The sequence below is a fragment of the Peromyscus maniculatus genome, chromosome 12 (genome assembly GCF_049852395.1).
Source record: "Peromyscus maniculatus bairdii isolate BWxNUB_F1_BW_parent chromosome 12, HU_Pman_BW_mat_3.1, whole genome shotgun sequence".
Classification (NCBI taxonomy): domain Eukaryota; kingdom Metazoa; phylum Chordata; class Mammalia; order Rodentia; family Cricetidae; genus Peromyscus; species Peromyscus maniculatus.
The window spans coordinates 29,863,757-29,878,670 of NC_134863.1; the positions used below are offsets into that span (position 1 = coordinate 29,863,757).

The 14,914-nt window shown below is 40.0% G+C and overlaps 1 protein-coding gene across 1 annotated transcript in view; it reads left to right on the top strand.

Annotated features, from left to right (window-relative positions):
• The window catches only part of Igsf11 (immunoglobulin superfamily member 11), a 185,319-nt gene that overhangs the window by 3,360 nt on the left and 167,045 nt on the right, over window positions 1–14,914 (top strand). Inside the window, exon 2 of the mRNA XM_042259302.2 lies at window positions 13,944–14,008. Coding sequence (XP_042115236.1) covers window positions 13,957–14,008 — 52 coding nt within the window. The 5' untranslated portion in view covers window positions 13,944–13,956. The remainder of the gene's footprint in view (window positions 1–13,943; window positions 14,009–14,914) is intronic.

The window sequence follows — 14,914 nt, forward strand, 5'->3', positions numbered from 1 at the left end:
TCCTATGAGTGAGTACATACCATGTTTGTCTTTCTGAGTCTGGATTACCTCACTCAGGATGATTTTTTTCTAGATCCATCCATTTGCCTGCAAACCTCATGATGTCATTGTTTTTCTCTGCTGAGTAGTACTCCATTGTGTATATGTACCACATTTTATTTACCCATTCTTCAGTTGAAGGGCATTTAGGTTGTTTCCAGATTCTGGGTATTACAAACAATGCTGATATGAATATAGCTGAGCAAGTGCCCTTGTTGTATGAATGAGCATTCCTTGAGTATATGCCCAAGAGTGGTATAGCTGGGTCTTGGGGGAGATTGATTCCCAGTTTTCTAAGAAAGCGCCATAATGATTTCCAAAGTGGTTGTACAGACTTGCATTCCCAACAGCAGTGGAGGAGAGTTCCCCTTGCTCCATATCCTCTCCAGCATAAGCTGTCTTCAGTGTTTTTGATCTTAGCCATTCTGACAGGTGTAAGGTGGTGTCTCAGAGTCATTTTGATTTGCATTTCCCTGATGATTAGGGATGTTGAGCAGTTCCTTAAATGTCTTTCAGCCATTTGAACTTCCTCTGTTGAGAATTCTGTTTAGTTCTATAGCCCATTTCTCAATTGGACTGTTGGTCGTTTTGATGTCTAATTTCTTGAGTTCTTTATATATTCTGGATATCAACCCTCTGTCAGATGTGGGGTTGGTGAAGATCTTTTCCCATTCTGTAGGCTGTTGCTTTGTCTTGTTGACCATGTCCTTTGCTCTAAAAAGCTTCTCAGTTTCAAGAGGTCCCATTGATTGATTGTTTCTCTCAGTGTCTGTGCTACTGGTGCTATATTTAGGAAGTGATCTTCTATGCCGATGCGTTCAAGACTATTTCCTACTTTCTCTTCTATCAGGTTCAGAGTAACTGGATTTATGTTGAGGCCTTTGATCCACTTGGACTTAAGTTTTGTGCATGGTGACAGATATGTATCTATTTGCAGTCTTCTACACGTTGATATCCAGTTATGCCAGCACCATTTGTTGAAGATGCTTTCTTTTTTCCAGTGTATAGTTTTGGCTTCTTTGTCAAAAATTATATGTTCATAGGTGTGCGGATTTATGTCAGGGTCTTCAATTCGATTCCATTGGTCCACATGTCGGTTTTTAGATATGCATATGTATATTAATATGTATATGTCATATCTATACATGTCCTATCTATAGGCCTGCATACATATTACCAAATGATCATGTATTTGAGGTCTTTCTTGGGTAGTGTAGATATTTGTAGTCACACATTTTGCTCTCTTGTCGACCCTGCTGCTTCCCATAACTTTTTGGTGCATTGTGCTTTGTTTTACCCATCTCAATCTATTTTCTCACATCCCCTTAGGAGTTCTGATTTGGCAGGTTATCTAGATATTTAATTTCTAACATTCATGAGTTTTCAGGCTTTCTTGATTAATTCCTAGCTTCAACCTTATGTGTTCTGAGAGGACACGATCTTTTCTAATGCACAGAGGCTCACTGTGTGCCCTAACACACCACTGTCTAAAGACAAGGCCCATGAGAGGAGTGTGTATTTCCCATTGTTGGGAAGAGTGGCTTTCCTGTGTTAGATGTCTGTTTTCTTATGTTGTTCATGTCCCATAGTTGCTTATTGAATAGTTTAAACATTCTATCCACTATTGAAAGTGAGGTATTGAAATCCCCAAGTGCTTTTGTAAAACTGCCAAATTTCCCCCTTCAAATCTGTTAAGATTATTTCATGTTTTGAAGTCAGCAAAATTCCATAAAAAATGTGGTTACAATTCTTCTACCTTTGTGTTTAGTTGTCTGTTTTATCAGTATGTAATAGTTTATGACCTAAGTTTTATTTTCTTTTGTCTGATATTACTCTAGCAAGCAAGCTCTCTCTGGTCACGGTGTGTGTGGTCTTTTCAAAGGCCTTCACTTTCAACAATTTGCAGTATTAGAACTAAGAAGAGTCTCTGGTAGACAGCACACAATTGGATCATCTTTTCTAAAGTCTTTTCTGACAAACTGTTTCTTTTATTTGAAGAGTTTAGTTCATTGATATTTAAATTGATCATGGATATGGAAAGACTTCTTCCAGTTTGTAATTGATCTGTTTTCTATTGTCGTAGCCTTCGTTGCTCTATTACTGTCTTTCTTTGTGTTTGATGATTTTTTTGGTAGTCTACCATGTTAATTCCCCTTTTGTTCTTTTTGTGAAGGTAATTTTTGTTATTAGTAGTTATCAGGAATTTTTTTTTGGAGATAAGGTTTCTCTGTGTAATGGTCCTGGTTGTCCTGAAACTCACTCTGTAGACCAGGCTGACCTTGAACTCACAGAGATCCACCTGCTTCTGCCTCCTGAGTGCTGGGATTACAGGCGTGTGCCACCACTGCCCGGCTACGATGAACTTTTAAACTCATACCACCTATTAAGTCTATTCATGAGCTGCTTTACAATTATTGATATGCACGTGTTGCATCACTCCTGCATCCCTGGAATGCAACCGAGTAGGTCATAATACACCATCATCTTCATGTGCCCCTGAGATGTGCAGGTATGTTTTGGGGAATTATTTTTCTAAATTCACCAGGGAAATTGGTTTAGTAATTGTTGTTTTTCATTGTGTCCTTATATGATGTTAGTACCAGGACAGTACTGGCTTTGCAAATTTAGTTTGGAAGTCTTTATTCCTTTTTTTAATGGGACAGTTTGAGAAGCATTGGTGTAGCACTTTATTTTTAAACAAAAAATTTTTTCATACAATATATTCTGATTACAGTTTCCCCTCATCCAATTCCTCCAGGATCCTCCCATCCACCCAACCCCATGCCCTTCCTTTCTCTCTTTTTTAGAAAACAAACAGACAAAGAAACAAACAAAATCCCAAACAAACAAGAATTAAAAAGAAAAAACACAAGAAACGCATACAAATAAAACACACAGACGCAAAACACAGACAACACACACACACACACACACACACACACACACACACACACACACTATAAAAACACAAGAGTGGAAACCATAATATAAACCATAATATGCAAGCGAAAGACCAGTGAGACAAAAAAAATGTCCAAACAAAGCAATATGAGACAGAAAGTCGGTAAAAATACCACTGAGTTTGTTTTGTATTAGCCATCTACTGCTGGGCACGGGGCCTTCCCTTAAGTGTGGTTAATATAACCAGTGAGACTCCATGGGAGAAAACGAAATTTTTCTTTGGAAGCATATATCAATTGGAGACAGCTTCTTGCTTAAAGATGAAGGAAGCTCATGTCCATTTCCCTGTCTTAGCAATGCGACATCATGTGGCTTGAAGCTGTGCAGGTCCTGTGCATGCTGCCACAGTCTCAGTGAGTTCATCGATTTTAGCACTTTCTTGAAGATTTGGTATAATTTTGTAGTACATTCATCTGGTCCTAGGTTTCTTTTAGAAGGGAGACTCTAGTAGTCCTTCAATCATAATACTTGTTGTGGATCTGTTTTAGTTGCTTATATACTTTTATTTTTAAAATTAGATTTATTCATTTTATAAACTTGTAAGCATTTTGTCTGCACACATGTTTGTACACTTCTTACATTCTTGGTGTCCATGTAGGTAAGAAGAGGACATTTTTCTTGGAACTGGAGTTACACAGACAGCTGTGAAACACCGTGAGGGTCCGGGGAATTGAACTCAGGTCTTTGTGAAGAGCAACAACCGTGCTTAAAAGCTGAGTCATCTCTCTAGCCCTATATACTTCTATTTTTTTACGAAAATATTTTTATTTTACATATATGTGTGTTTTGCCTGAATGCATGTATGTGCCCACAGGGGCCAGAAGAGAGTCAGTCCCCTGGAACTGTAGTTACAGATGACTATGAGACACCATGTGGGTACTAGGAACTGCCCTCAAGTGTTCATAGCCACTGAGCCATCTCTCCAGCCCTATGGTGTAGTCTAATTCTAAAGTTTCTTCATTGATTTGAGTCTGGGTGACCTATCTGAATATGAGCATTAAGTCATCCTCTGATACTGTCTCTGTAGCTGTCTGGCCTTTTATTCCCATTAGTGTTTGTTTAGTTAAACTGAGACCTCTAACAATTACTGAATATCTATTTCTGGTTGTTATATATATTTTTTTCAAGATAATTGTTACCTTTATTTTTATGTAGTGATTTTTACCTCTTTTGACTAGTTTTGGATTGAAGTATACTTTATCAGGTATCAGACTAGTCATGTCGACCTATTTTCAACCTCAGTTTTATCAATAAGATTGCCCTCTATCCTTTGAATCTCTGTCTGTGGGTGTCTACCAGTGAGGAGTGTTTCCAGGAGACAGCTGATAGTTGGATGTAGTTTTCAGTCCAGTTAACCAGTCTTTGGTGGTATACTGAGGACAGTGTCTTAGTTACTTTTCTATTGCTGTGACAAAACGTGATGACCAAGGCAACTTACAAAAGAAAGTTTGGGACTTATGGTTCTAGAGAGTTAGAGTCCATCATCCCCGAGAGGACATGGCAGCAGGCAGGTAGGCTTGGTGCTGGGGCAGTAGCTGAGAGCTTATATCCTGATCAGCAAACAGGAAAATGGGGTGGGGGGGAGAGAGAGAGGGGTGGAAAGAGAGAGACTGGGAATGGCATGGGATTTTGAGACCTCAAAGCCCACCCCAATGACACACCTCCTCCAACAAGCCCATATATGCTAATCCTTCCTAAACAGTTCCATAAACTGGGAACCAAGTACTGAAGTATAGAGTATATCAGGTCCATTCTCATTCACACCACCACAGGCATTTGTATTTGCAGTGATTGTTGAGAGGTGCTTAGGAGCTCCTGGGCCTCCTTACTGGTTGTTTTTACGGTTGGTTGGATTGTTCATTCTCTTATTTCTCCACTATGAGGAGTAGGTGTCTTCTGGTTCACTGTGTTAGACATGATGGATTTCTTCCAATCTCTCCTTGGTTAACCAACATATGAAATGCATTCTTTCCTGCCATCTCATGATGGAAACTTTTTCTTCCTTTGTATACAGTTCCTTTAAGTACCTTCATCAGTGCTGGCTTTGTTGCCATGAACTGTGTTATTTTTTTACCTGTCTTGAAATGCCCTCATTTCAACATCAACTTAAAAAGAGAGCTTTGATGATGTAGCAATAATGATTGGAAGGTATCTGTTCTGAGGCTTGAAATGCAGAGTTCCCTTCTTTCCTCACATCTGGATAGCTAACGAGAGAGCTGATGTTCTGATCTGTTTATCTGTGTGAGTGAGCTGGTACTTTCCTCCTTTTAACATTGTTTCTTAGATTTGTATCTTGACTCTAATATGCCATGGAGGAGTTCCCTCTGGTCATGTATCTGTGGTTCTAGATGTGTTTAGTGTTTATATTTCTGTTTCTCTTGGTTTGGGGGAATTTTTTTGCTAGAATTTAATTGAATAGCTTCTTGATGCCTTTAATTTTAGATCATAGCAACTCCCTCTATTCCATGAATTCTTCGGTTTGTTTTCTTGATAATATTCCAGAATGCTTAGATGGTGTGGCTTTGCTCATTTGTGTTTTTAAATTATTGGTATTTGATTTGAGGGTAATTTTTTTTCAAGACAGGGTTCTCTGTGTAGTTTTGGTGCCTGTCCTGGAACTCGCTCTGTAGATCAGGCTGTCCTTGAACTCACCGAGATCCACCTGCCTTTGCCTCCCGAGTGCTGGGATTAAAGGTGTGTGGTACCACTGCCTGGCGAGGGTAGTATTTTTTGAACTTGTTTCCATTCCTTCTTTTTTATTCTTGGTAGAATGTGTTGATGATGCTTTCCACGGTTTCCAAACATGTCTATTTCTTTTCCTAAATTTTAAATTTCTTGGCTGAAGTTTTCATTGTTGCTGACACTCATCCTTATTGCTGATTTTCTCATGTGTTTTCCTAACTTTTCCCACTATGTTCATTTCTTTTCCAGGCCCCAAATTAAATTAATCTGTTTGTTTCTCTCCTTTTTAAGGTCTTTGCCATTTTTGAAAGCAACATTTGAAAGCCTCATCTGCCATTTTTCCTATTTCAGTTTAAATCCCGTAGGTGAAGAGCTATGATCTTTGGGGGAGTCAGGCTGCCTCACTTTCCCCTACTCTTTTTGTGTTTCTGGGATGCGATCTGTGTACCTGTTGGCTCCATATTTCTTCTTGTTTTCTTTGGGGCTCCTCTTACTAAGAAGCCTACTCTAGATGGCTCAAGTGAAGAGAGAAATCCTTATAACATTAGCAACACCAAAATAAATGAGATAGAGAAACACATATCACCAACAAACATAAGGCAGAAAGTGGGAGAACTAATGTAGAATGTGCTATACATTTAAATGTTTTAGAGAAAAGTGGAACTAGTATGAGGCTGGGACACACATACATACACACACACACATATACACACACATACACAGATACACACACACACAGACACACATACACACAGACACACATACACACAGACACACATACACACACAGACACACACACAGACACACAAGACACACACACATACATACATATACACACATATACACACAGACACACACACAGACACACACAGGCACACAGAAAGCAGAAGGTAGAATCAAAGTGAGGTTAATAAATGTGATGAAGAATAGCTGGGGTGGAGAAGCAAATGATGGATGTAAAGAGAAAAGAATAAGGGATTAGGAAATAAGAAAAGGAAAAAATTAGATTCTAATAATGAAGTTCAAAAGTAAAATTAGGAAACTGTGAGAAGGCCAACAGAAAATTAAAATGTGAGTTTTTAAAAAAACTGAATTGAAACAAACTCAACTCAACCCCAAATAGATCAGAATAAAAGGAAACAACCCAAAACTCAGTCAGTTAAACTAAAATTTCTACTAAAAGTAGAGGTGAGGGGAAGGGAAGGAGGGAGAGAGGAAGGGGGAGAAATATAGTGGGCAGAAAAGGAAAAGAAAAAGAGAAAGAAATGACAAGAAAAAAAGATTTCCTAGTGGTGAAAAAAAGGTACAAACAAAATTATATAAAAATATGAAGGCAAATAAGAAAATAATTGAATATAATAAAGTAAAAGCACACTAAAGTGTGAGGGAAAGGGGGCTGAGGCTGTAACACCTAGCACGCACCAGGCTTTGAGAAGTGGCCCAGGGGAAGAGAGGCTACCTGAGGGGAAGGAAGCGCAAAAGGAACCCGCTGCAGACTTGGGGCAAAGGGAATGGCATTGTGCTGAGACAGGAAGAAACTCTTAGGATGGGACCGGCTCCAGGCACACAGCCATAGGGCGGGAGGGTTGGACAGGAAGCCACACAGCTGCTTGGTCTCGCTCTTCTCATTTGCCTTTTCCTGCTTCTGCTGCAGGATCTCTGAGTCCGTCTTGCTTGCAGGCGGCTGCAGACATCCCATCATTCTCGGCCTGCCTCTGTTTCGTCCCCTCGTTTGGGCCTGTCTTCATACTTTTAAGACCTCCTTTCACCTCCCTGCTGCGGGGATGTGGCCATGGTAGCCCACTGGAACATCGTCAGAGTTTTTAGCCTCTGAAGCTAAGAATGGTGGCTTCAGGGCTTGACCCACCTGCTGACTCGAGGCTCCGCTAGCCAAGATTTTTCTCAATTGATGAGCTCCGCTCCTAGCAGCTGAGGTGGGGTTACGTCACCCTCCGCATTTCACAGCCTGCACCCCACCAGCCAGCTTCTTGACACTTTAGAGCTGCTCAGCATCAGGACCTTCTGCTGTCCCAAAACCACCAGAGTTGTAGATTAAACTCATCCTTCCTATGATCAGTCCCTACCCCTTCCCCGTTCTTGTTCAGTTTCAGGCAACCAATTCTCTGTCAAGATAGCGCCTGGCCCCTAACCTCCAAGTCATACAGAGAAACAATTGGGGTTTGTGTTCCCTTGTTAACACAACCAGTGGAGAAGTCACTGCGTGCGTGGTTTGTAAAAAAATGGCCTTCAGAGGGAGTGACACTTTTGGGAGAGGTGTGGCCTTGTTGGAGTAGGTGTGGTCTTGCTGGAGGAAGTACGTCACTCTGGAGGTGGGCTTGAGGTCTCATATATGCTCAAGCCAAGCCCAGTGAGCCAGTGAGCCAGTTCACTTCCTGTTGCCTGCATATCAAAGATGTAGAATTCTCAGCTCCTTCTCTAGCACCATGTCTGCCTGCATGCTGCCATGTCCTGCCATGATGATGATGGACTGCATCTCTGAACTGTAAGTGAGCCACCTCAATTAAATGTTTTCCTTTAGAAGAGTTGGCATGGTCATGGTGTCTCTTTATAGCAATAGAAACCCTAAGACAAACACAATGAATCTGAGGCTAGTGTAGGCTGTGCGGGCTTGCCCTGAGTCTCTTCATAGGGGTCTTCTGATCCCTTCCCCATGGGGACCATATTGTTTGAGCTGTTTCACTTTGTCACTCTCCCACTTAATCATCCATCTTCCACTCTGTATTTTCAGTATCTTACCCCTACCTTTGTGACTCTCTGAAGCTCACCCTCTCTTGGGATGAAAAGTTTCTCTTCTGCCGTCTTACCTAGAGGACACCAATCACCTTCCACACAGCCTTTGACAGGCTGGATCTCTGATGAGATAATCTGCCAGCTGCCGTCACAGCATCACAGATGGAGCAGAGAACAGTTCGTGAGTCTCATACGCTCAGCCTTGTCGGAGGAGAGCATCACGCGTCACCCAGGGCTGCACAGTGCTTGCCACCAGGAACAGGGGTTGTGTGAGTGGCAGGTTTTATAATCACAAAAAGTGAGTGGCCTTCCCCGCCCGCAACTCTCTTGCCTACTATCAATTCTCATGAGATATCATTGGCTTGTCAAGCCATACTGGCTGGCAGGGAAGTGAACCTGTTAGGTGGAGGGCCAGGAACCACTGGGGCCCGAGCTTTGCTTGTGTTATTGCATATCTGGTGGGAACAGGAACTCGAGGACCTTTGTTGACATCAAGACAACTCTTGAACATTGAGGGCTGCCCTATGGATTTCTTCTTATCCATGTTGTATGCTCAGGTGCAGATGTGAGTCAGGTCCTTTGCTCCATTGCTGAGCTTGCTTATTACTTCTAATTCCTTAGGAATTTAAAAACATACATCTTCCCATTACATGAAAGTAAAGATAGTTTTCATTTTTTCTTTCCCTCCTCTCTTTAAAAACCGTTTTTCATTGTGTATATTCAGTGTACACAGTATTGTTGCATAAGGACGTTTTCGGACAAGTATTATATGTTGAGCGTATTCCCCATGAACACCCCTACTTTCTCCTTTCTTACTCTGTTTCTCTCCTTTGTCTCCTAGACAGTTTCATATATTGTTGGGAGCCGTGCGGCCTAGTTTCAGATCAGTAGATGAGTGCTTGTCTATTGAGTCTCCAGATGAGGCAAAGCCCACGGGGACAATCTCACTCAGCAAGGACCAGTGGACTGCAGGATAGCGCAGAACACTGCTGGGACCACACAGCCTGCATGCTCTCTTCTCTCGTAATATTGATGATTTTTTTTTGGCAGTTTTAGTGTCATTTTGTCAATCATATATGGGACATATATAATCAATCATCCCTGGAAACTCCATTTTTTTTTCTTGAATATCTTCCCCTAAAATTCCTTGGGAGCTGATGCTTCTCAGGTTTCTTGTCTGGAGATGTCACCTGTTGCTTCAGACCCCTGGGAGTTATTCTAATTCAGTGCTGTCAGGATCAGAGGCAGATCACCCTATTTCTGTAAATATGCTTTGAATGGGATTGTTGTGTTTGAAAATGTGTGTTTATGTCAATCACCTTTTAGTTTTGCTTATTTATTTATTTATTTATTCATTTATTTATTTATTTATTTATTTATTTATTTATTTATTTATTTTGGTTTTTGGAGACAAGGTTTCTGTGTGTAGCTTTGCTCCTTTCCTGGAACTCACTAGGTAGCCCAGGCTGGTCTCGAACTCACAGAGATTCACCTGCCTCTGCCTTCCGAGTGCTGGAATTAAAGGCATGCACCACCACCGCCCAGCTACCTTTAGTTTTGTAAAGACAGGATGTACCTGGCTCAGTATTTCGCCAGGCTAACAAAATGATAAGTGTTTTTTGGTTTAAAGATGTTTTGATGTAGAAGTTGGGAAAAACCATATTTGACATATTTGTTTTTGCTGGAGGTTAATGTTGGAGGATGGGAAAAACTTGTTTGTTAGTATGGAAAACATACTTGTTTTTGATGTATAAATGAAAATGGCTGGAGCTATTCATTTTCGCTTGTGTGAAACTCCTCTGGTGGCTGGGTAGTTCACTTCTTTGCACCAAGGCCCTTTCCTGTCTCAGGACCTGAACACAAGCTGCAGTGGGACCATGGTAATATAAATGTTCATGTCATATATGCATTAAATTTTTTTGCATACACATTTTTATGCATATAACATCTAGGGATCACAAATGAGAGAAAATAGACAATTGTAGAATATTATTTTAAGATTTGTTACATTTGTTTATGCTGTGGAACATTTGTTTAATGAAGAAAAGATGTGTTTCATTCCTTTATGTTGCGTTTGCTTAATTCTGTGAATCTGTGTTACTTTGTCTGTCTAAAACACCTAATAGGTCTAATAAAGAGTTGAACATCCAATAGCAAGGCAGGAAAAAAGATAGGCAGGGCTGGCAGGCTGAGAGAATAAGTGGGAGGAGAAATCTCTGAGGAAAAGACTTAGGAGCAAAAGAACAAGAAGAGGAGGACATCAGGGGCCAGCCACCCAGCTACACAGCCAGCCACAGAGTAAGAGTGAAAGTAAGATTTACAGAAATAGAGAAAGGTAAAAGCCCAGAGGCAAAAGGTAGAGGGAATAATTAAAGAAAAGCTGGCAAGAAACAAGCCAAGCTAAGGCTGGGTATTTATAAGGAAGAATAAGCCTCTGTGTATTTATTTGGGAGCTGGGTGGTGGGCTCCCCAACAGAGCAACAGAGTCAAAAGCATGACAAACAAATGACAACAGACAATATTTGTCTTTCTGAGACTGGCTTAATTCTCTAGTTGCATCCATTTCCTTGCAAACAACACAACTTTGTTCTTTATGGCTGAAAAAAAAGTCAGTCCATTGTGCATGTATTCCTTGTGTCATGTTTTCCTTATCTATTCCTCTATTGATGGACACCTAGGCTGGTCTCTGACTTAGCTGTTGTGACTAGTAATGCAAACAATGTTGGTGTGCAAGAGTCTCTGTGAGATGGTGACTTGGAGGCCAGCGAGTGGACATCCAGAAGAAGTCTGGGTAGTGTGGAATATCTATGTAGTTTTTGAGAAGTCTTCATACTGATTGCCATAGTAGCTGGATGAGTTTACATTCCCCTAAGCAGTGTGTGATTCCTTTTATCCACATCATTGCCAACATCTGTTATTTTCTTAATGACTGACATTCTAATTGGGATGGGATCTCAGGGTAGTCATTTTAATTTTGTAATTAAACATTTTATTATTATTTTAAATTAAAATATAATTATATCATTTCCCCCTTCCCTTCTCTTCCTCCATCTCTTCCCATGTACCCTGACTCACTCCCTCTCAAATTTTTGGGCTCTTATTTTCTGAATTGTTATTTTAACATATATGTGTAAATGCATAAATATTTAAATGCAGCCTTCTGAGCCATTTAGTGTTGCTTGTGTGTCTTTGATTTCAGGGCTGAGAACTTGGAATTGGATACCCAGTTAGGGGCTCATCTCTGGGGACAACGAATTTCCCCTCTTTTATCAGTCTTTGGGTGCCTGCAGTATGTATGAGTGAGACCCCGTGAGATTTTTTTTCCTTTTCACAATAGCATCTCTATTAATATTGTCATTGTTCAGGTCCTATTGAGGCAGCCATATTGTTGAAATATGATGGGTATAGCTTCCCTTCATTTCTAGGAGATATGGTCTCACAGGAGATTTCCCGATCCTCTGCCCTTGCAATCTTTCTACGCTCTCTTTCCTGATGTTCCCTGAGTCTTAGGTTACTAATTATGTTTTAGATACATTCACTGGGTCTGGGCAATCCATGATCAGTTGGTTTGATCAGTTTTGGCCTTCTGTAATGGTCTCCATCTGCTGCAAAGAGAAGCCTCTTTGATGAGAGATGAGAGCTATATTACCTGTGGGTATAAGGGTATGCAGAATGCGATTAAGGAATTATGCTGGTTTGGTAAGGTGGTGAGAGTAGGTTCTCCTGTAAGATTCATGACTCTACTAGCCTTGGGAATTGGGTAGGTTTCTAGTCACAGGCATGGTTTTCCTCTTGTTGAGCGAACCGTAAGTCCAATTGGACATCGGTTGGTTACCACCAAGGGGTCATTGTTGCAATTGCACCTTTAGGGATATCTTGCTTCGTTCATTGTTGTAGTTCACAAACATCATTGCTGGGTAGGACTATTGCTTGCTTCTCTCCCTTGGCAGCATGGAAGTACCTTCTGGTACTCTGAAAGCTAGTCTTCAAAGAGGAGGCTTTCAGATCAAATCTAGCTTGAATCTTCTGAGTCCTGTGTGTGAAGACCCTTCAGTAATTAGGTCTTATCTTCAACCAAGGACAACAGCAATAGCTTAAATTGTTTGGCGATCTCTTGAAATCCTCTATCCAACAACTCAAAAGGAGGTTTCTTATGCCTGGTTCTGGGGTTGAACCATTATTTTCTGAGTGACTTATGCTGATATTTTTAAGTGTCTTTCCCTCTAACAGTTTAAGAGCTTCGGGTTTTTGATCTATTTGGTTTGGTTTTGCACAGGGTGAGGGAAAGAGATTTAGTATCATGTGGGTATCTAGTTTCCCCATCTTCCTTTGGTGAAGAGGCTGTCTTTCCTCTAATCTATGGTTTTGACATCTTTGTCAAAAATTGGGTCATAGTTTGTATTGGTTTATATGACTCTGTTCTGTTGGCTACATGTCTGTTTTTGTGCCAGAAACTGCCTCTTTGTGGCTATGGCTTTGTAGTCTAACTTGAAATCAGGCATGGCATTGAAATCGAGCAGTAGCGTTTTTTTCAAGATCGAGTTGGCATCAGCCCCATTCTCTCTTTTCCTTCTTAATCGTTTTCTTTTTCTGCCTCTGGCCACAGCCCCTTTATTGCCTCCTTTAATATAAGCTGTTTGAATCTCACCTTGTCGTGTGATCGATCTGATTAAAATTCATCAATTTTGTTTTTCTTTTAGAAAAATCAACTTAATGTTTTTCTCTAACCTTCTATTCTCTATTTTATAACTTTTTTTCTCAATCCTTATTACTTATTATTTATTCCTCCTGTATTGTGTGGGTGTAGTTTTTCTCTTTATATAGTCTTATAGAAGAAATTTAGGTTATTAGTTAGGATTTGGGTTAGTAAACTTTTTTTCTTCTGTACATTGTTCTTCTGAATTCCTTGTTTTGGTACATTCTGTTTACGTTTAGATTTATCTCAAAGTATTTCCAAACCCATCCCTACTAAAAAAAAAAAAACATTGCTTATTCTGGAATGTGTTATTTGATTTTCACATATTCATGAATTTCCTGATTTTTTTTTCTGTTATTGATCCCTAATTTAATTTCATTGCACTACATACTTTGTACCATTAAAACACTGTGATGGTATTTTACTTAAATGAATACTAAGCTTTCAACATTTCAACAAGTAATCATTGCATTAAAATAATTATTGAAATAATCTATACTTATATTAAGTGCTCACAATCTGTTGGGTGATCTCTTTCTGGAACATCTCAGTTCAGATAAGCCACATTTCTAGAGTTAAAGCCAAATATGGCCAGGGCCTGCTTTATGGGACGTATTCATTTAGAACCCGTTGATGCTTGTTTTATGGTCAAGCATATGGTGCTTCTCAGGAAATGTTCACTTGCACTTAAATGTATATTTCGTTATGTATGCAAGGAGGATTTCCTACAAGCGTCTATATTTTTAAAAATATGGAATTTATGCATTATGTCTTCACAATATTTTGTTCTTCTTCACTTCTTTACTGTTTTCAGATATACAGAGAAGATGTCTCTGGTGTCGACTCTTCTGCTGTGGTGGGACTGCTGTTCCCAAACTGGTGAGTGACGTGGTTGTTGTTTGCACCTATTACCTCAGTGGCCTGGATGAAGGCTTGGTGTTGGCGAGTCTTTATTATGGCTAGCAGCTACTACCCCATGGCCTGATTGAGTGAAGGGCTGTATGTGTACCCATCTCCTTCCACATCCTCCTAACATTGAGAAAAAGCTTCCATTTTTTAATCTTGAGAAACAACCAACTTCCCATTCCACACACAAACATCATTAGTCAGTGATCTCAATAGGAACCAAGAAATCAATCTTACTTACAATAGCTACTAAAAGAAGTGAAAAAATCGTTATGGTGAAGACTATAAAACATTGGTGAAGGAAATATGTACACATAAAATGGAAAGACAAACGTTCAGAGAGAAATCATATTGTTAAAAAATATCCATACAACACAAAACAATCAACACAGTCAATTCCTATCAAAACATCAGTGGCATTCTTCATAGGAGTGGAAGCAATCTTAGAATTTGTGTGGAAATAGCGTCCCCTTTTCCTCACCTCTTGCCCTACAACCAAAGCAATCTTGTGCAAAAACGAGAAGGGAAGGAGGCACTAGAATACTTGGTTCTTAATATATTGTAAAGTTGTATTGATCAAGACAGCATGGTCTCACAATCAAAACATACACACAGACCAATGGACTAGAAAATCAAGACATAAACCCACACATCTGTGTTCACTTGGTTATGTTTGCTCTTTATTTTTAGACAGATTTAACTCTGCTGGCCAGGCTGGTCTCTTATCAAAAATTGGCCTTGGGACGCTAGGGTCACAGGTGACAGATGTGAACTATCACACTCAGTATTAGTCAAGTGATTTTTTTTTTTTAAATACACGTGCTAAGGGAATTGTGTTTAGTAACTACTGCCAGGATTGGATAGTCACATGCAAAAGTG